The sequence below is a fragment of the Columba livia genome, chromosome 5 (genome assembly GCF_036013475.1).
Source record: "Columba livia isolate bColLiv1 breed racing homer chromosome 5, bColLiv1.pat.W.v2, whole genome shotgun sequence".
Lineage (NCBI taxonomy): Eukaryota > Metazoa > Chordata > Aves > Columbiformes > Columbidae > Columba > Columba livia.
In genome coordinates this window covers 42269758-42292097 of record NC_088606.1, presented here as the reverse complement: position 1 = coordinate 42292097, position 22340 = coordinate 42269758, and the positions used below count along the sequence as shown (strand labels likewise).

At 38.3% G+C, this 22340-nt stretch overlaps 1 protein-coding gene across 27 annotated transcripts in view; it reads left to right on the top strand.

Moving 5' to 3' along the window:
• PHF21A (PHD finger protein 21A) overlaps positions 1–22340 on the top strand; it is a 150203-nt gene that overhangs the window by 103227 nt on the left and 24636 nt on the right. For 19 of the 27 annotated variants that reach the window (XM_065064648.1, XM_065064656.1, XM_065064650.1 and 16 more), the window contains 8 exons: positions 7357–7557; positions 11264–11518; positions 13307–13393; positions 15628–15924; positions 17718–17816; positions 18904–18955; positions 19770–19849; positions 20282–20342. In XM_065064648.1, the coding sequence (XP_064920720.1) occupies positions 7357–7557; positions 11264–11518; positions 13307–13393; positions 15628–15924; positions 17718–17816; positions 18904–18955; positions 19770–19849; positions 20282–20342 (1132 nt within the window). Of the gene's footprint in view, positions 1–4780; positions 5278–7356; positions 7558–11242; positions 11519–13306; positions 13394–15627; positions 15925–17717; positions 17817–18903; positions 18956–19769; positions 19850–20281; positions 20343–22340 lie in introns of those variants that run through there. The other 8 variants (XM_065064666.1, XM_065064660.1, XM_065064664.1 and 5 more) reach the window with 4 other exon arrangements.

Here is a 22340-nt window from a genome sequence, read left to right as displayed (position 1 = left end):
CTGTAAAATTACTTGATGACTCTCCACTTGGGTTATTCAAAAAATATGAGGAGTTACCAGATTAGAAAGTAGATTTCTATTTAGGATGATCATTTCTAAATCACAAAATAAGTTTACTCATTTAAATTGCTCTACTGTGCTTGCTTAATTCAGACAAATTCAATTTAAGGGATGTCACATTATGAGGTAAATCAGAAGAGAAGTGTCAGGACTTCCTGGCAGAGGTGTTCAGTACCTGGCTGCCATGTGTATATGTGAATGGCTTTCCCATGGGGATGGTTGTTCCTTTGTGTTCTCCTGCATAGCAATAATAATCCGCAGTATTTTTTATGCTGAGATTTCATATCCCAAGCTTCTCTTCATGACAGATTTTACAAGACCACATTACACACTTCTGGAAAACTAGGTTCAGTCAGAGATCATAGAAACATATTTTACGTTGAAGTACAAAAGAACCCTTGTTTCATTTCTGCACAAACTAGGTTGTTTTTTTTTTTCTTCCTAAGGGATTTTTTTTCCTTGAAACAGACAAATGGGGGTAGAACAATACAGAGATGGGCAAGATAAAATTAAAATAAGCACATTTTCTGTGGTAGTCAGCAGTTTAATTTTATTTCTTTAGCCTTTTCATGTTGAGGTGATCCCCACATCCTTTTACCGATTTGTATTTGTACTCGGAAGTATTTCTGGGAAGCAGAAAAACCTAAATGAAAACAAACCTTGTCAAACCTTGTCAAATTAAAAAAAAATTAATTTAATTCCTTTAATTCCATTCTTCCTTAATTACATTCAAAGTACTACACTTAACTGTTTTTCCTGTTCTGTTTTGCCTGTTGTCATACACTTAATTCTCCATTAATTAATTGCTTCATTGTTTAATTATTGTAGCTGTTCTTGCAAGTTTCTTTCCATTAACTAAGAAGGTAGCTATTACATTTATTTAATATATAAGCTGCAGGAAAACATTGTATGTGTGCTGCTCCAGCTAGCTGAGTCTCTGTTCCCTACTTTGTGCAAGGATAAAAAATCTAAAACGAGAAGACAGTGAAGCATAACTTATTTCTCAGTATAACATTCCCTTCCAAAAATTAATTGGTCTTGTGGCGCTGCAAACGGTAAAAGACATGGTACTGAAAATAAAGCAAAGAAGTCACATAAAGCAGAATGGCACAGCAGCTAGTTTTGGTCATTTTCTTTTATAATTCTAGCTATATTTTTAAATCAAAAAAAATATAAGAATTCTCCCCTGTTCCGAATAAAGGGATGAACATTATTTTCAGAACTTACATAATTCATGTCTGAATGACTTCTAGCAGCTTCAAGTAGTGTTCCTCTGTCATGAAGGAAAAAGCGCACATTCTTTTTCAAAGTATGCTCATGTGAACTGTATATTTATTTCAGAATCAGACCTGCATTAATTATTTTAAATAGTCTAGAATATAATGAAGTATAGTAAGTTTACCAGCATTTTTAATGAGAAAAATACTTTTCACGTCATGCCAATGCTATATGACGATATTTTTCTGACAAAATGTCAAAGTAGATTTTTATGGAATTAAGATTTATTTAAATTCCATTTTATACAAGGTAACCTGTACATACTCAGTTATTGTATTAAAGATACTAAGACTGCAAAACAAGCTCATGAATTTAGGGCATACCAAAATTAACTGTACTGTCTCGGTCCATCTCTAGTACTCATCGGTATGAGAAGTGCCTTGCTCAGTTAATCCCATAGGACCATCATGGCAGAGGGGGGAGGAGCATTCATTTTTCTAACATGCCTACAACCGTGTTTGGACATGCACAAGTTCTTGTGTCTTTGTGTAGCTTTTAGCTGCGTTTTCTGTGGCCTGAATGCAGTGTGTGCTTCTTGAGACAGTCACTGGAGTGTTGGCCATGGAGCCATTGACTGGGTATGGTTAAGATTCTGTGTATCTAACAAAAGCTTAGAAAATAGATACTGTTTTGAAAAGAAATAGTGCACATTTCAGTAATCATGCTCAGCAAGGCATTCAAGTGTGAGGTGGACATGGTCTCCCAGTTCCACTGTTGCGTTCCCATTCAGCACACAAGCACCCCTGCCCCAAGAGAGGCTCTTAAAATGGAACGATACATTAACAGGTGCCAGTTTGATCACCTTGACAAAGTAGGAAATTGTACCACACTTTTTTCTTGGAAGAAAATTATTTCTAATTTAGTTGGTTTCTATTTTTTTGTTGATATAAAGATCTGGATATGACTGAAACACAGCCAGAAGTGCAAAATTCCATAAAAATATGGGATAACCACAGAAACAGCTGGAAGAAATTCTATAGTCCTTTGATTATCCTTCCAATGGAATTCAATTCAGGTTGTTTTGTATAACAGGTGTTTTTTTTTTCACTGTCACAGATTCTACATCATCAATTTTTATACTTGGATTTCACTGTTTTAAATTTCAGATACTGGATGGCCATACAATTATTCTCCTTGCTTGAAATCTTTCCCCTCCCAAATTCCGTTCCCAAAATGTACCATCTTTGCAGATTGAAGACTAACCATGTCAGGGCTTCAGGATCTTTTAGCTTCCTTCTGCCACTGAAGTTTTGATATCTTTCTGTTTTGTGGAAAAGCAAAGGTATTTCACTTCTCTTTAGGTAGCGGCAGGGGATGGGGCTGGCAAGGAGAGGGGAGGGAGGCTGGATTCCCTTCATCCTCCTCACTCCCAAGTTGGAGTGTATTGGAAATCAGTACTTTCTCTTACCATTTCATTCACAGCAGCTGTCAGCTCCTACATTGCAAAGAACATTTCTTGGTTGTTGGAGGGAGCAGGTGACAGAGGATCCGTAATAGCTGAGTTCCTGGAGCAGGAAAGAGGGTCGCTAGCAGGCAGCTGAGCAATTCAAACCGCATCAGCTTTGCTTTTGTGATATTAAAGGTATGCATTGCAAGGCTGTTTAGTACTTTACTTTTCTCTCTCTTTTTTAGAAGATTTTTTTTATTCTGATTGTTGCAGATTTTTGAAGTTTAAAAACAGACCCTCCTTTGGATATGTGTGCTTTTCTGAATGTGTTTCCTATATGAAGAAGAAAATATGTCACTAAATGTAACAAGGAATGTAGTATTTTTAGAATTACTGTACTCAGAGAAGTACTTTGTTATCTATTCTTTGATTAAAGTGGAAATAATGCTGGGCTAATAATGTTTTACTGAAACCTTACTAAGCTCTAAGTTTGCTCCAAGGACTTTCCTTATCTCACAGCAACATATTCATGATAGTTTTTTATATGAGCACAGAGAAGACACCTTTTGGCACAGATACATGACCAACAAAACATAGAGACAGATTTCCTGCTTAATCAAGCCAAAGTAATCTTCTAATGTTGTGTTAGGATCTGGCGTGTGGCATGAATGAGAAAGTGGTATCGCTAAATGTCACAATATTGATCACAATTATTACCTTTAAGAGGGGGTCATATAAGATGTCTAGGGCTCTGTGAACTCAGTGGTGTGAACGGTTCTTGATGAGATTAGTGATAAAGATGTCAAGACAGCAAGAGCTATGACATTATGTAGGATGCTTACGGGGCAGTGTTTGCCAAGCAGATTTTGAAGCAGTCTGATAACAACCATTGCAGAGGGCTAGCAGTTACTTTTTAGATAGAATACAATTTGGAAGAAAGGGTGTGATTATTATTTTCTTTCACATTCTAGATTTAAAGAGAGGATTGGCATTTGGGTTTGAGGAAGATTCAGTAAACTTGAAAGATAAATGATTTTCATACATTTGTAGTGTTGCAGGAAAATAAACTATTTTAGGAATACAGGGAGGGTTAGAGCTTTCTGACATGCAGAAAATGATTATGTTGTGTTCATGTTGATGTGTTTATGATTGAGTTAATCTCAATTTAAATTTTTGAGGTTGTCAGTAAGAATTTAATTAAATATTCTTAAATAAGAGTGGGAAGGAAAAACGGCAATGATTACATTTAAAGAATTGGGAATATTTCTTAAGTGGCACTTGTAGATATCTCTAAGGCATGTAGCTTGGACTTTTTACCAGCCTTGGCACATTTCAGTCATACAGATTGTACTTTCTGCAGCACAAACCACCTTCAAAATTGATTAAGTAGAGTCAAATAACTGAAGAACAATTTAAAAATATGGTTTTAGTGAAGTATCAAGTCTGACAGTAGGCAGGAGTTTATTTCAAGCTGCCGTGCTGTTTAATCCCCTACAAGACGAGGCTCTGCTGATGTTGCTGCAGGCGGACACGTGCTGGGGCTGCGGTGCAGCTGCAGAGCCGCGGTGCCAGTGGGACACCCTGGTGCAGCCGGATGGTGTCGGACCCGGAGCGTGGGATGGGACCGTGTGGAGGAGGACACAGTAGAGGGTGGTGCTGAAAACGGGCAGAGATCTGCTCTTAGTTCCTGTGTAGGTGCAACCCTCAGTCTCGTCTGGTTTTGCTAATTAAGCTAAGGAACTTTGGAATATGTTGTTCAGCATCTCCCTCTTGGTAACTGCTAACAAACAGATAATCCCAACAGCCTTGCAGATAGTAAAATGATTTCTGCAGCTTCAGTGTGGTGTTTTTACTGACAGTTGGTAGAAGCAGCTTAATAAACTGCGTAAGCAATTGGCATGCACTGCAAACTTGAGTTTTACTCTCTGAATTTTAAAAGCATTAGATGTTTCTTCCAATTTAATATCTGCATAATGGATATGGATGCCAGGATATGCTGCTGCCAGGCAGCTCTCAGCAGCCTCTAACAGGCTAGCATAGACTTCCAGAGCAGCGGCGGTTTTTCCACTCACATTATCCATCTTGTGCCAAATATGCTGAGCCTCAGTTTTTTGCACAAAGCGCTAATAAAAGTTGTGCTTCAGTCCTGTTTTTCTGCAGCTCTGCACGCCGCGGTTCGGGCCCGGGGGTGGAACAGGCGGTGTGTGAATGCGATGTGACTCACCTCGCTCCTGCTCCCGTCCTCGCTGGCTCTCACCCCGCCGTAGCAGGATGGCAGACGAGTCCTCCCGCCTGCCTTTCTCTCTTTTTTTTCTGATTTTTATTTTTTAATCCTTTCACTTATGTTCCTCCCATTGTAAAGAGCAAGACGGAAATGAATTCTTGGGCCATGGCTGCTTATTTCCTCAAACTGGGGAAACAGCAGTAGAGCACCATTCTCAGTGAATTTCATACAGGCAGCTGTGGAAGACAAAAACTCCTTTCCTGTTCATACCGGGTACAGTAATTCTTTAGCCTCCTGTGGAGTGGATGTGCAGTCCTTTTTTTGGCAGGTATTCCATAGGCTTGTTGCTTTATTTCCTCCCCTACTTTGTTCCATTCTCTTCCCCCTCAGTTTACTCTCTGGAAATGTTTTTTCAGCTCTTATATCTGCTTGCTGACACGGCACTTTGGTTTGCATGTTCACGTGGTCGATCTTTTCAGAAAGCAATTTAAAATGATTGTTCGCTCATTACGTATACGAGTGAGCTGATAGACACAGTCCATTTAAAACTATGTAAAATATCTGAATTAGAAAAATGCCTTTTACACTCCTATTGTTTTCTCCTTGTTGTAGAAGGGAACAAACAATTTACAGCTTTTAGGCTTTGACAGCTTTTAGCACTTTTCTGAACGTGGTGTAGAACAGTTCTTTATGCCGCCCTCCATCACCAACTCCCGGGATTTTCACTGGGTTTGGGCCTGTGTTTCCCTTGCCGTTGGAGCTGAGCGTTTGTCCCCAGCCAGAGCTGTGGGCTCTCTCCTTCTCCTGTACATCTTGAGTCGCCGAGCTCCATCTTCTGCAAAAGGGTCAGTCGTGTAAGCTCGCACTTTTCAACCTTATGAAACAGGGGTGGGGTTTTTGTTGCTTGTATGCTTTATTTGGCTTTTTAAAGTTTCAGTTTTCAGACCTGCCAGTTTGGGACACTGTCCCTTTCGTCACCTTCTTCTGGGCTAGAGATACCCATTCAGATATGAGGCACTGTGCAGTTTTAATTCATCACAAGCAAGATACTTAGAATCAAAAGTCTACAGTACGTCCACTAGAACTATGCAGAGAACAGATATTTTGTTAGCTCAGAATTTCATAATCCTGTGTGAAAGAAATTTGAGGGGAAACAATTGTTTCAGTTGGTTGTAAAAAGCTGGTGTTTTGTTTGTTTTCCTCCATCTCTCTGTTTTGTACTTGATCTTAATAGTAATGCTTCAAAACAAAAATCAAAACATTTGATATTGTCAGAATGTTTTTTTTCTTTTTCCTTTCTATGTAAGTGGAACTGTTTGGGGACCCCACTGTTAGCACCTGGCAGAGGTTTCCTCACCATTTCTGTTCCCAATAGAGCTTTGTCAGTTGAGCCCCTACTGCGTCTGTTGACTTCATTGTCCTCTTCCAAAGCCAACCTTGACCTATGACTGTTCTAGAGTATACATACTCTCTTGATCAAGTGGGCTCCAGTATACATCTAAATCTTTTTAAAGCTAACCTGATTTGGGGGTGTTTAGAATATAGAAAAAAAGTGTCCGTTTCCTGTCATGCCCACGAAAGGTAAAAAAAGTCTTGTGATGTTTTCATCTTTGTCTACACTCAACTATAACATGAACATAAATTGTGAACCCTTATTACCCGTGTGGTGACATGGTATTTTATCCTGCAGGTCACCTGGTATGCTCTTTAAATCTGTTGTGTTACCGTCTAAAGATACACAGTGGCCACCAGGAGAAGAAAGTTCTTTTGTTTATAATTTCAAACTTTTGTGGAAGCTACAGTGTGATAGGAAGCCTTTAAGCTGGGAGAATTAAATGTGTGGCATTTCCCTCCCACATAGGTAGCCCTATTTGATTTCCTTTCAGGTGACAGTAATACTGAACAGAATGACCACACATCCATGCCCTTCCTGTTCCCTACTTTGCCCTCAAACTGGCTGTCTCTCCACTCAGTTCCGATGCCTGGTACAAAACTGTCATCCCCGTTATCATGAAGTCAGCCCTGAGGATTCAACCTGAAGTCATTTTCTGTTTAGGAATGGTGCATGTTTGAAGGAATCAAAAACTCTGGAATGTGAATGCTAACACCTCTCAAGTGAAGATGGGTTAAGGAGGTCTTGCAATAGTTTCTGGTTGGGTTGAATTTTGTTGAGTGGGCTTCTGCAGGGACAGCAAGGTCACTCTGCTGGGCAGCAGTACTGCTCCTCTGTGGCCTATTTTGTCTGTTAGGTAACACCAATAATTTCCAAAAAGAGAAATCCAACTAAGCTTCTGAACACTTCTTTACTTACATTAAATAAATGTACCTTTAGGTGTTATTATCTTCTCTAATATGTGCAGCTAAATAACTGTCATAATTTCTGGTTATGTTTTTGTTTATCTGGTAGAAAAGAGTGGTGGAACAACTCCGAAAGAATTTGATAGTGAAGCAGGAACAGCCAGACAGTAAGTTTCAGATCCAGCCATTGGCACAGTCAGAAAACAAACTACAGACCCCACAGCCACAACCACTACAACAGCTACAGCAACATCACCATCAACAGCAGCAGCAGTCCACTGCACCCTCTCCTAACGTGATTGGATCACAGGTAAAAATTTCTACAATAATTCTTTTTCTTGCTAAAAGTGAAGTTCACTAAAAAAATCAAAGAAAAATGCAGAGAGAAAATTGCAAACTTTCACTTGTGCCTGTTAGTGTACCAATATGAATTTTTCTTCCTGCGCATATGCAGATGTGAGTCTTGTGGGGTTTTTTTTGGCAGTATCCTTGTATCTCAATCAAAAAAGTTATTTAGTGTTTAAAAGTCAAATTATAACCTCACAGAAAAGAAGGGTAGTAATATCACCTTTCTTAAAAATAAATGAAGGTTTAGCAAATGAATCTGTCTTTTCCATAAGTGCATGAATGATTGTCCGTACCCATTAGGTCCCAAGAAACAGTAAAGACTTTAAACACACTCTATGAGGTGTATGATTAAAATATTTTTAAAAGACTCACAGAGTGCCCACTGTATCTGTGAACAAAATGTGAGAAAACAGTTCCCCCTTCTTTCTGTTTGGTTCTTTTAAAACAGGTGTAACTCATATCAAATAGTACCTGAGTTTGCAAGGATTCATCTAGAAGTGTGCAATGTTAATTGCAAAGTTTGAGTTTTAGAAAGTAGAGTCTTTATTGGGGAGGAAGGTACACTGAATTTCATTACAGTATACAATTACTGAACATGATCCCAAAACTCACCAGAGGAAGTGGTCTGCTTCTACTGAGAGGGGAATTCCAGGTTTCTCCTGTTCTGATATTTAGAATCTGAAAAGTATGCTTATAAAACAAGTAGAAAGTGCAGGGAGGTGTTTTGTAAAAAGAAGTGTCTGTGAGGTCTTTTATCCTGTTGATGAAATCTCAGCAGCTTGTGTTTACCTGGCTAGGCGGATGACAGAATTCACCCATGACATTTACTTTATGCATGTCACAGTGAACGACAACCATAGCTTAGACCAGTTGTGATTCTTGTTTTCCCTTTTGCTGAAAGTAGAGGAGGGAGAAATGGTTGGGCTGTTAGTTCCCTCATTAACTCTGCAAGTTGGTTTGGATGCACTCGAAAAACATATTTATGAACATATTTAAATTGTGAACATATTTATTATTATGAACATATTATTATGAACATATATTATGAACATATTTAAAACATATAAAATGAAGCAAACTTAACTAAGGAAGTGACATTTCTGAGCAGCAACATGAAGATCAAAACTGAAACAGAACAAAGAACTAAATATTACTGTGTCCTAAAATTTGTATAGGCAAGCAGTGGATCACTGTTTGCTGTATCGTTGATCTCTGTTTTTCAGTGAGGAAACATGACTGCAAAGGCAGTTTTATGTGTTTCTCCCTGTTCCGCACTTTGCAATCATGCATTAACTTCCAGGTCATCTCTTGGGTCGTAAAAATTGAGGTTTTGTTCAAAGTTAAAGAGCCCTCTAGTGAAACAGTCAAAAAACTGCTACACCCTTCTGACTATCATTGGTACAGTTGTACTTGGAAAGTAATTACAAACTGAAAGGCAGGTCATCCTCTCATTTGAATTAGTAAGCCAGCTTTTATACTTTTCTGGTTTTATTTATGTTGGCATAAATCTAGAGTAACCTCACTTTAGTACACATTTTGCATCTGGGGTTGTGCCTCTGTCCTGTTGCCCCTCAGTCTTTTTCAGCAAAGAAATGTCAAGTATTTTGTCTCTCTATAAGGTTTTTTGGTGCTTACATTAATAAATAATACATCTTTCAAGGTTATTTTCAGAGTAATTCAATTTTTGAATCAAGATATATATGCTGCCTTAATAGTGATATTTTAATATACTTACTGTAGTCCAGTAAGGACAGCTTTTTAAATTTTCATAAAGCACTAACTGCTAAAGTTCATATTATTGCAATGTTACTGTGTCAAATAATGCAGACTTTGAATGCTACTCCAGTATGAATTCATGTACTGAAAACTTTGTATAATAGCCAAGGTATTTAATGCTCAGCGAAGTAACAGGGATATTCAGTCTCTGTGATCTGCTGACTGAAACTGTACTCTTGGTACTTACAGACTTACTAGAACCCCTTCAAAGAGTCACAGTCTTGTATTACAGGATTGATTACACTTTTCTTAAAAATATTCGTGGGTGAATGTAAAGCTTGTGAAAACGATACCCTGCTACATCTCAGTTTAAAAGCTTGAATAATGTTACTGCGTTAGGGGAATGGAGGCTCTTGCTTTGGAGAAGGTGCAGCAGAGGTTGATGAGAAGCTCTTGAATCTCAGATAAAAAGTTAAGGGAATTGTTCATATTAAAACAAGGAGAAGTTAATTATGTCTGGATTTTGCATAAGTGTATAAAATTGAAGCATGAATGATCCTTTGATTTGGCATTGTACAGTGTCTGAATTTTTTTCATGCTTGTGCATAATTAACAATTAGGGGATATAATTTAAGCATTATTAAATTAGAGGTGTGGAGGTAAACTGCATTTTTGTCTAAGGAAATAATATTGGTGAAAATACTGAAGAATCCAATGGGAAATATATTATTTTACTAGAAAGAAGAGAAAGGTCTTGTGTGATTAAAATCGAGCAGTCTTAATCAGGCATGATCAGAACATGAAGAAGACTGCTCAGTCCTTGGTTCTCCGTTTTTCCCTGTTGTATAGCCTAATGCTGACATCAGGAGGGAATGGTGATTATTTCATACTAAGAGCATTTCATCATGCCAATGACTGTTTCCAAGATGCGGTGCCATTGGTACAATGGATTTTTTACACCAAAGAGAAAAGAAATAAGCTCACTTGCCGTTCTGTTGAGTGTCACTTGTCATGAGTTTTCTGTGTATATTGTGTTCTGGTTTTATATGGAGACTCTTTTGCCTTGTTGCCTTTTGAAGGAAATTCATAATTGTCCATTCCCCTTAACATCTTAGAAGACAGTACATTTTAAAACAAAACTGTGGGATTACAGTTGCTTTAACTTTGGAATTTGTGGCTGTAATGTATTCAGGCATTTCACATAAATGCTGGCGTTAAGTGATTCAAAACCACTCTCTCTAAAACAGGCCAAAAGCAATCATGGTGTCACTTGGATGTTCCAAAACCAGCCCATTCCACAGAATTTAAACATAATTGCCTGCAGCTGGACAGATTTACAGCCAGCTCTTGAAACTTCAGGATAGCCCCACTGATATTCTTCAGAAAGGAAGTTAAGGGCTAAGTAACTATATATGGCTAAAACTGAAGTTTGAGATACCCAAAATCAAAATACGTTTTTGTTCTTAAAGAAACAGATTTATAAGTGATTTTTCCTTCTTCCTCTGATGGTGAGGATATCTCTAAATCAAAATTTCATTTGAAAATTTGATGTTTAATTGGTGAGAATCTAGTTTGCTGGTGTAATTCATAAACCTCCACCTTATAGGTTTGATATTGACAGTACGTGTTTGGAAGTAATATGAAACTAAAAGATCCAAAAATGCGTATGCCACTACTAACACCTGATTGTCATTTTTTCAGGAATTGGTTTTGAATCAATCTGTAATGCTGCAGGCTATCAAAATAAACCCAACAGGGGCCTCAAATGAGAATACTTTCTAGCTATCCAGTTTTCAGAGGCATAAGATAATGTGCTTCTCTGAACAGCAGGTAGATAGACTCAGTGCTGCCTTCTCTTTCTCTTACTGTCTATTGTTTCTGACTAACCAACCCACGTCCTGTCTGATACGACGTGTCTCTGTCTCTTACAGTGTATTTTCTGTTTCCCTTAGAAAACTGTAACTACAGCTTCTATGATCACCACTAAGACACTACCTCTCGTCTTGAAAGCAGCAACTGCGACCATGCCTGCCTCTGTTGTGGGTCAGAGACCTACCATTGCCATGGTTACTGCTATCAACAACAATCAGAAAGCAGTCCTCAGCACTGATGCGCAGAGTGCACCAGTCAACCTCCAGACAACAAATAAGGTCACTGGGCCAGGACCTGAGGCAGTCCAAATAGTGGCAAAAAACACAGTAACTTTGGTAAGCGTTTCATGTGTTTGCCCTGCAGATATGTGTGGGTTTGGTTTACAAGAGGGCCATAGGAATAAAAAAAACAAACACAACAACAACAAACACACAAAAAACCAAAAAGTCAGGCTTTTGCACAGAAGGGAGAATGGTAGGGACATGTCATGAGTCTTCACTGCTTGACATTGTTAAAATGATAGTCTAAGAGAAAAGCATTTACTGTTTATGTGGGTTGTTATTACTGATTTGCTTTATAGATTTAAGTCAGCGCTATAGTCACCTCTGTAACCCCTGTTAGTAATTGTTAGTCATGGGGAAGTAATTACTGTTTTGCCCCCTACCTGATCTGTGTGGCTGTGTTCTGCAGAATTCCTCCTCTTTTCTTTGGCAAAGGAGATGTCAGACTTTCTTCATGTGATCAGTTTCAGTTTTCATCTTCAATTTTTTTGAGTCAATTTCTCTCGCTCCCTTTGTGTGATAAAGTCACTTAACTCTACCCACTAGCATATCTTCACTCACCACTTTCTCATACACAGATCCTGTTTCTTTAAGCATATATTTTAAAAGTGCTTTGATTACATTACACAGTTTTTTCCAGATTAGTTAGCCACCTAGAAATAAAAACAGCAATTTTTGAAAATGGGGTTATATAGGCTTCTTGGTCTGGAAACCAGGCATTGTATAGCATCTTGACAGGGAAATTTTACTTCTGGAGTAAAGCCCAAGGCTTCGCTAAGCATAAATCCAATTTATCTTTATTAAGAAATATAGTTTAGTCATGCAAAAGGAAGTAGTTTTGCTTCCTAATGAAGCATATGTTTGCAATCAGAATAGAGAAAGCTATTTGAGTGCAGTTTTTTCTACTGTTCTCTTTTCCCATGTCATCCCTTGCACCACTGTCATCTGTCCTTTGTGTCTGTGCTTCATTCCTTTGCTGAGTAACTTACTTAGGTTTGGGGAGGTGATTCTGTTTTAATAATAGTCCATGATTTATGTTTCTGTAGCAAATTTCATCAAAAATCTCAGAATATTTTCCTGAGCATTAATTAATCAGTACAAGACCTTTATGAAGTAAATGGCAATGTTATGTGGGTGGACAGAAGTACAGAATGGTGGAAAATAACATGGACACAATTTCAGAGGATCTCACTGGGTACTCAGAGTAGCTAGTAGTGCTGTTCAGAGGTTAATCGTGTGACGGCTCCATCCAACTGATCTCAGTTACACAGGGAAGTACTTAGGATGCGTTAAAATCAGATCTGAAAAGTTTTCAGTGAATGGCCTACTTTTGAAAATTTCAAGTTGTGTATTCAGAGCCCCTCATAGCACATTAATATTGCTAAAAGAGTTGTAACTTCCAAATCTTTTCTATTTGTGTGAGATGCTCTTTCCTTCTTCTATATGTCATTCAAAACGAAAGGACAATGATTCATGTAGCAGGATGTCAGTCTGTTATTATTTTCTGCCTGTTGTAAAGCCAATTTTTAACTATTAAGACAAATGGGAATTTTCATTGTCTTCAAACAAAATGGTTTTAGATTGCAGAGCACAGTAGTTAGTACAGTTGAACTAAAAGGAAAGATACCTTCAATTTATGAAGCAAGTTATGTAGGAACTGGAAAGTAAGATTAACTCTGTTTTTGATATTAATACATTTCTAATTAATAACCTGCTTCTGTGAAAAATAATTTACAGAGTGGAAAACTGGGGACATGAGGTCTGAAAATACATTCAGGATGTTGATTTTGGTGAACAATTTCAAAGCTATTTTCCTTTTACTGAACTCTTATGTTCTTACAGCAGGTTCAGGCTACGCCTCAACCCATAAAAGTGCCGCAGTTCATCCCTCCTCCCAGACTTACTCCTCGTCCAAATTTTCTTCCACAGGTGAGTGTGCAGAGAACAAGCAATAGAAGAATGAACTTAATTGTAGCATAGATAGGAGATACTTTCTGTGAACATCATCTTTGTCAGTCTTTCTTGGTGATCTGTTGGAGGAGACAGTTCGTCCTCAACAGGTTTGTGGGTGATGCCAAATTTGAGGGTTCAGTCAATGCTCTTGAGGGCAGTGCTGATGTTCAGAGGGCCCTACACAGGACAGAGGAATAGGCCAGCAGGAATCTGTTGAGCTTCAGCATGGAAAAAAGCAGAGTCTTGCACCTGGACCAACCCCCTGCACAGGTACAGGCTGGCTGGCTGGGAAGCAGCGCTGCTTAAAAGATCTTGGTTGACAACAGTTGAACTAGCGGTGTGCCCTGGCAGCAAAGCAGGCCAGCAGTATGTTGGGCTGTACCAACAGGACCACGGCTGATACATTGAGGGAAGAGATTATCCACCTTTCCTCAGCAATCATAAAGCTGGATCTGATACACAGCATGAAGTTTTGGAGCCCCTGGTTGATAAATTTGAATGAATCCAGAGGGGGAAGGGCACTAAGGTAGCTGGGGAGCAGGAATATATGACCTGCAAGGGGAGGCTGAGGCATCTGGACCCATTCGGTTTGGAGAACGGGTTTTGGGAGCACCCTAACATCAGCCTTATTTCCAGTATCAACAAGGAAATTAAGAAGGTGGACACATAGGTGCTTGGCAGAAGAATTATAAACAATGATCATAAATTGGAACAGGGAAAGTATAGACTGCATATAAGGAAACAGTTCTCTCTTTGAGGACAATTAGGAGTGGAAGAGGCTTCCCAGAGACGTTATGGAAACTCTGTCCTTGGAGTTTTACAAGACCTATCTGAACAAAGCGCTGAGCAACCTGGTCTGCATTTAGTGTTGGACCTTCTTTGAGCAGGAGGTCGAATTAGAGACCTCCTGACCTGCCTCCCAACCTGCATGAGTCTGTGATTATGAAATTTGCATATGATGATCACATATGATCCTACTTGCTTAAAATGAAATGAATCCGTGGAACAGGTGGCTGCAAAATCAAAGCATCACCCAAGGCCTTAAATTGCTCTAATTGTTGTTTGCTGCTCACAAGCAAAAAAGGAAAAACAAGATGTCTCTAGATCATTCTCAAGTATTTATGTGTTTCAACAGAGAGTGACCTCTGTTTGCAGCTGAGCAGTAAAACCTGTGTTTTGTCTTTTTTAGTGGTTTCGGAAAGACACAGATTTCTTCTTCATTAAATAAAACATCTATGAGGAATAATTTCATTTGTAAGAAAGATGTGGTGCCGTGAATAAAAGTCTTAAATTCTTTTAAAAAAGAAAAAAGGAAAGTATAGGCTGGTATCTGATTAAGATTTGGGGATGGTGAGATCAATTGGAATGTGACCCAGTTTTCCGTGATAAAATTAATTATGGAGTATTACAGGTGGATGGGACAATAAGAATCAAATAAGGAAAAATATTTTATTTTCAGAGTAATGTATTCTACTTCTGTACTCTCTAATGATGTGCTAAGTACAAACTTGTACAGATGGGCAAGAAATATGCAAGTATTAGTGGAATATTGAAAGATTCTTGTGGCTCTTTTCTTTCTTGTGAAAGAAGAAGAGAATGATAACTGCATTTACCTGTAGCCTTAAGCATTTTCAATGAGGGGTTGATGTATAATCTTGACAACATTTTTGCTTAGCAAGGTTGGTTTTGCAGGTGTCTAAATAATATATAGAGTTGATAAAGATAACAGGGATTTGCTGAAAAAAGTTCTTTCTTTTAGGGCCCAGTCAATTGTTCATGATTTCTTGGAGGTTCAGTAAAAAGCATTGAGACACACTTTTAACATGAGAGCCTCAGCTATGCCTGTAAATATTATATGAATTTTTGGGGTTGCAAAACCAATATGTTGATTTAGATAAAGATAAGGCACTTGGCAGTAAACATGCAATATAAATGTCTGTGCATCCAAATACTATTTCAGGGACAGTGACTGCATATGCAAATGTTATGGATAGGTTTTATGCAAGTGGGTTTGAAAATGTGGCTTTTCCTTCTCCTAGTATACTTAGAACACTATGCTAAAAATTACCTTCTATAAAAAAATCAAGCAACCTTCTTCAGATTATATAGGCTGAATTCGAAGACTTAGTAAAAAAGTTACATATTTAATAATATACATATGTGATATACTGACATAATAATACCGTTTTTCCTTTTTTTCTTTTTTTTAGGTTCGACCTAAACCAGTTGCCCAAAATAACATTCCTATTGCCCCAGCACCTCCTCCAATGCTTGCAGCTCCTCAGCTTATTCAGAGGCCTGTGATGTTGACAACAAAGTTCACACCCACCTCGTTACCTAACTCTCAGAACTCCATACATCCAGTTCGTGTAGTTAACGGGCAGACAGCAACCATAGCCAAAACTTTCCCTATGGCACAGCTCACCAGCATCGTGATAGCAGCACCAGGCACCAGGCTTGCTGGACCTCAGACTGTACAGATCAGCAAACCAAACGTTGAAAAACAGGTACAGATAAGGACAGGTCCACTAATGCAACGTGAACAGGGTTTATTGCTTTAATGTGCCGGTTTGGAGAGGATGACAATCATGGGGAAGTTTTCAGTGAGTACCATAGATATTCATGTTCCATCAACAGTACAACTTACAGAAAGACTTGCAACTCTTGGGATAGAAGTTGCCATTTTCTTTAATGTGGGCCATTGGAGTATTTTTCTATTGCTTCAGTGTTTTTATGCTCCCTCTACTGTCTTAACTGCAGTATTTATAGGCAAGCTACATTGCAGGGCTGTACTAGTATCTTGGAGATGAAGTACAAACTGAAATCCGTGTTCATATCAAGGCTTTAAGAAACACTGGGAAAATATTTCCTGTGTTGCTGTTTTTCAAAGGGTGGCTACATGAAAGCCAAAATGACGCAAAATCGTTGGGGTATTTAATGTGATAAATGTAGCAATTTCTTCCTTCATCTTGCAGTCTTGTGATTGGAGGCAAAATAGTCTTGCTCAGCTTCTGAAGACTGATAGTTCCCCATGACTAAATTGGATTGATTGAGTGGCAAGGAGACCCTCAGAAATAGAGAATCCTAGATGTTTAGTTTTCGAGTCTCTCTCCAGGGAAGACTTCTATAAAATAAAACATGAGTTTAGTCAGTGTGGATTGGAACTGAGAGCCCTTGCTATTCAGTTCAAGTAAAGCAATCTTCTGTTTTGCTTTTAACTCTTCCATATATTATGTCAGTAATAGTATAATATTGTGTACTATATAATACATTATCTATAACAGATAATAGTTATGTAATTTATATAAACAATAATAGTGTATATTTCACTTACAACTCTTTCATGGATTATCAGGCCTTAGAGTTACCTTCTTCTCTTGAAGTCACCCATGGAGACTGTGAAAACCACGTGCATGAAAGATATTCTCATGCTCAGTTGTGCTTATGAATTCTCATGAGTAGGTTCTTCCGTACCTCGAGGCTCTTCCACAAGTTACTCAGCAACGTGTGCCCTTTTTGTATGATTTGAAGTTGTACTTCTACAATACTATACCTTTGATGCCTATTCCTTCTGATGTCAGCAACATTCATTTACTCTTTGAATAATTATTGGCAATTCAACTGTTGAAAAACATACAGAAGAACAGTAGTGATTTAATAATACATGAATTTTTCTGTAGATTTTCTCCATATCATGCAGGGGAAAAGTTTGTCTCTCTGTAGCTTGCCTTGCTCAGTTTGTGGCCTCCACAGCGATGCCACGGGCTGAGGCTTGTCATGCAGGGTTTGTGATACCATTGCAGAAGATTATGACTTCGGAAAAAAAAAGGCTTCAAAAACGTCTGAGATTGTAGGAGTCGAGAGAGACAGTTTTTGAACCATTCGTAATTCTATGAAATACGAATATTGAGGAGTGAGAAGTACAAAATGCATGTGCCATGCAGAATGGTTTCTACCTGCAAGTCTTCCATGGGATGGTTTTTCTTAAAGTGTCTGTTAGTTTTCTGGTACGGTGTAGTGATTTCTGTAATGGACTTAACTCTTAAGATTATTATTTTTATTGCTTGTGTGGCTGAGTGGGTTATGGGAATGGTGATAAGGCTGTTTCATCCTTTGTTAAAGAAAAACACTGTATTTAACCTTCCTCTCACATCAGATTCCTCAATTAAGTCTTTGTTAGTACGCTGCCAGCTTTAAACTGTTTTTCTCCTGTATCTGTGGAAGTATTTGTTTTGCTTTATTAGCCAAAGTAAAAAAGTCATTCTTATCACTGAATGAGAGAAACACTGTTTCTTTTCAGACTATTAAGCCACATGTGGAAGCAGAAGAGAAGCAAACAGAAAGTCATACAGTTACTCCACCTGCTGCACCGAAGCCAAAACGAGAAGAAAATCCACAGGTATCGGAACACACCCAGAGCTTTCTTCTAAGAAAAAGAGGAAACACCCAGTCCTTCAGAAAACATTTTTCCCCTTCTATTCACTCAAGACTGCTTAACTTTAACATTCCATACATTCCTGTTGAACAGCACTAGTTGATAAGGCTACATAATGAGAAATCTGAATAAAAATAATGCATTGCATTTTTCAGTCCTGGAGTGCATTTGACTTCGGAGGCTTTTGTAAGTTAGAAGATCATAATTTCCCTCTAATGCTTCCTTCAACCAGGAGACTTAGATTACAGTCTTGATTTCCCTTCCTTTGAGGTTTTAGACTTCTGGAGTTACTTTTAATGCTGGAGAAATGTCTTTTTGCTTTATAAAATATTTCTGCTCTGGTGAGCAGGATGGAAAGAGTAATGTATGCTCACATTTTTCCTGGGGTTCATTGCAGTTGGTTTTGCGGGGAAAGAGTGGCCAGAATGGCTGTTGCTTAAAGCCTTTTTGCCATGCAAAGCTTTGGAACTGATTACAGCTAAGTGCTCTACTACATTTGTTTTTGTAGATGGATTCAAACTGACTACTGTGTGAGCATTAACTGTTGTCAGTACAAATTCTGATGTTTACATGTCTGTGCACTTCCTGCATTAAAATTAGAATCCTTTAAGGGAGCCACAGCCCTTATCGAATGGCAAATGTAAACCAGAGTTTCTCCTTGTAGTTCACAATATATAGAGGATGATCTTCAACAAGCAGTATTTTGCTGGCAATTGAACTGTATGGTATTTACTAAGAACCAATCACATAGTTGGTTCAGTGCTGGACTGGAAGTAAAGAAACTGCTTTCTTGTTCCCAGCTCTGCCAACACTGTGATCTGGAGCAATTAGCGTTTCCCTGTATCTCCACCTAGGTTCCCCTCTAGAAAATGGGACTGTTGTCTATCCTCTGCAAAGCAACTTGACATATACTAATAAAAAGTGATTTCTAGAAGCAGAGTATTACTAATAACATTTTTGGTGCTTAGTTACCTGTCAACTGACTTTAAAGGGCCTAAGCTCATCCTAATGGTTAGACTTGTCATGATTTTTTTTTTCTTCCCCCTCACAGAAACTTGCCTTCATGGTGTCTCTTGGACTAGTTACTCATGACCATCTGGAAGGTAGGAAGAATGTCTTAAGTTGGTTCTTGTCCTTTTTTCATGATCATTCTGGACTGGAAGTACAAGTCCAAAATATTTCTGTATTGAATGCACTATTTTCTTGTACCCAAGTACATTTTGTATGTCTGTACTCTTGATCTAACTTAGTTTGCTGTGCATACATTTTTTTCCTCATGCTACATTGAAACGAAACAGTTGCTTATGCAGAGGAGATCAGCGGTTGGGAAGAAAGTATATGGTCTGATGGGAGGAAAGAAATTTGTAACAATCTCATTGCTTCCTGGACAAGCGCTGTATCTACAGTGTTACACCATGGATAATTTTGCTGTAACCGATGTCTAGATTTTTCATTTATTTCATGAGACTGTAATCTGTAGTGAATGAGTTAATAGATTTTAATTGGGTTTATCATTTAAACTCTTTAATCCTATACAGAGAAATGCAGTCTAACATTTCAATGGCTTGCATATTTCTGTACTGTATTTATTTTAAGTATCAACAAGTTTACCATAAACCTTTCATTTTAGATCCCCATTAAGCTGACCATGAGTTTAAATGTCTTAGTCGAGGAGTACTTGGCAAGAAGATGGTAATCATTTCGTTAGTTAGTTGAGCACTGTATTTTTGTATTCCTTGTCAGCTCCTAGTTTCCAAACCTTCAGAAATGAGAAGTATAACAAAGTTGCCTATATTCAGCATGATTTGTGTTCTGTAGAAATCTTCACAGCGCTCCTCACATGCAAAGTGAATTCAGAGGACTCTATATAATTTCTAAGACCCATTGTTTTCTAACCTGAATGCTTTGTTTTACAAGAAATCCAAAGTAAGCGACAAGAGAGGAAAAGAAGAACAACAGCAAATCCAGTGTACAGCGGAGCCGTTTTTGAGCCTGAGGTATTAAGTTTTTGCTGGGGGAATCTGGTAGTTTTGTTCTGATCTTGTGTGTCTTTCTGCCATGTTGCTCCTTCCTAACCTATCTCAGTCCTAACTCGACAGGCAAGCTATCATTTATAATTCAAAAGGCCATTGCAGATTTTTAAACAGTAAATAGATCAGGATGTTGTTCTAATACTTTCTGCCTTCTCCCATGTAAAGCTGACATTAAATGGCAGTGTGTTAGTCTTACCATTAGGTCAGCTTGCGTATCAGCCTGAAGCACTCCAGATGTCAGAGTAGTGTAAAAAAGCCAACCTTCCTGAAGCTGTGCTTCAGAAAAGAGAACAGCCGGTAATCTCACTTAGTACTACTGTGCTCTTCCTCAGCTATTGCATACAGTTGTTGCCAAAAAATGTAAGCCAACAAAAACTGTTTTATTCTTCCCTGCAGCGCAAGAAGAGTGCAGTCACGTACCTAAACAGCACAATGCATCCCGGGACACGTAAAAGAGGTGAGGTACACATAGACCTGTCTTCCTCTTGTATGCCTCTTCCTCCATCTTACATATGCAGTCCCCTTGTTGATTTGAACAGCAAAACAAAGCAGGACTCTACAGTGCTTCATTTGGCCAGTAAATTTCCATGGTAGACAAAGATCATGACTTGTAGGGATTAGCATAGCAGATTTTATTAGGCAGCTCAGTGTTTCATTTCAGTTTCACTCTCCAGAAATAAAAATAAAATACAGTAGACAGAGCAAAGTGAAAGGCGAGATGTTTGAACATCACTTAGTGTTATAAAGCTTCTGTCAAGATCCTCTTGCTAATAACTAAATTGTATTCTTACTGTCAAGAAGGAGGTAGTTACGGAAAAAGTGTCTGTGCCTTGAACAGGAGAGGAAACTTAGTGTGACAAAAGCCTTGTTCCTCACTGGCAGTAGAGTTGGGTCCTTCAAATGAATTTATGTTGTGCAAGAAAGGCTATCGTGCTCATACTGAGCACTTTTCTGCAACCAGAGTGCCACTTGTCCTAAAATAAGAGATGATCTTTTGTATAGGTATGTGTTATTATTCAGGAGAAATCCTGCTGTAGAACAGGTGAAATTTTAAGACTTTGATTGTGGTGAAACAAATGAGTCAGAACAGCATAGGAGGGAACATGATACCAGTTTATGTGCATGGCATCAGCCACACATATAAGACACTCTTTTCCTGATTTTTGATAATTTTCTGCAGTCCTTAAAGACTCATGATACTTTCTCTGCTCCTGAGTTAACTGTCTAAAAAAAGGTAATCAATCAGATTTAAAAAAAAAAAAAAAAGACAACAAAACCACAGTCCTACCTATCACTGGCCGGTTCCATTATCTTTGTTTTTTGGCTGCAAGGTCAAATATTAATTAGACATCTCCTTGATAAAACTCTTCAGTCCAGCAGGCAATATCGCAAAGCCGACACTTTGGCAGCTATACTGTTTCTAAATAAAAGGCATCATTCTCTACTGCCATCCTCTAATAACATGAAATGTGGCTTTTAAAACAATATGATGTAGATTTTGTAGAGAGTTTTGCATTTACTCTGTGGATAACTGAATGTTCTTTCTCCTAGTAATGATTTCTTAATTCTATTTTATAACTCACTGTGAACAGTTACTGTATCAATGAAAACGATTGCATGCTTTTGTACTTGATACTCTCCTAGCTTGTTTTTGCACGCTGACTTGCTATTGTACTTTTTTTTTCTCACACTCTGTTGTGAGCCTGTAGCTTGCATCAGCACCAAATTAGTAGCACACATTTTCAATTGACAAAAGATTTAGATGTATGTATTTGTTTTGTGATTTAATGTAGTAATATATTAGATGAAAAGCTTATGCAAGCATGTGCCCTTGAGAGCTTTAGTTTAATTCTAGATGGTGCTGAGCATGTCAGAAATTTCAGCCCTGGACATCACTATCAGAAATCCGTTTCCAAGGACATACTTAGTTCTGGAACATATCCAGACCTTAAATGCAAGGTGTAGCATGTTAATAGGTATAGACTGACAACCTGTAAACATAAGATCTGGGGAATTATTCCTAGATCCTAACTCCTTTATGTTTACATATCCATAAATTACCTCAGAGAAGGGTGACAGAAATGGTGGTTACATACTGATTTTTTGTTGTCTTGCTTTCCATACATAATTTTATGAATATTTTTATTGCAGATTTTGCACTTCTGCTAGTGTAAAGGAGCATATAGGAGTGGTGCATAATCAGACATGCTTGACTGAGAAAGTCTAAGAAAGAATACAGAATCTGGGGAGGGTTACAGTGGAAGACCAGTGGTAGGTTACAACTCGTAGTGCTGGTGTTACGGGTCAGAAACAGGACCTGCTCTTGAGGTTGTCTAATTTAAAACATGTACCAGTAGGGCAGAAATTGCTGACCTGTGGGCGAGTGAGTTTAAAAAAGGGCGAAGAAGGGGGCTGGTGAGTATTGGCCTCTGATAAAGGACTTAACCTTTTGGTA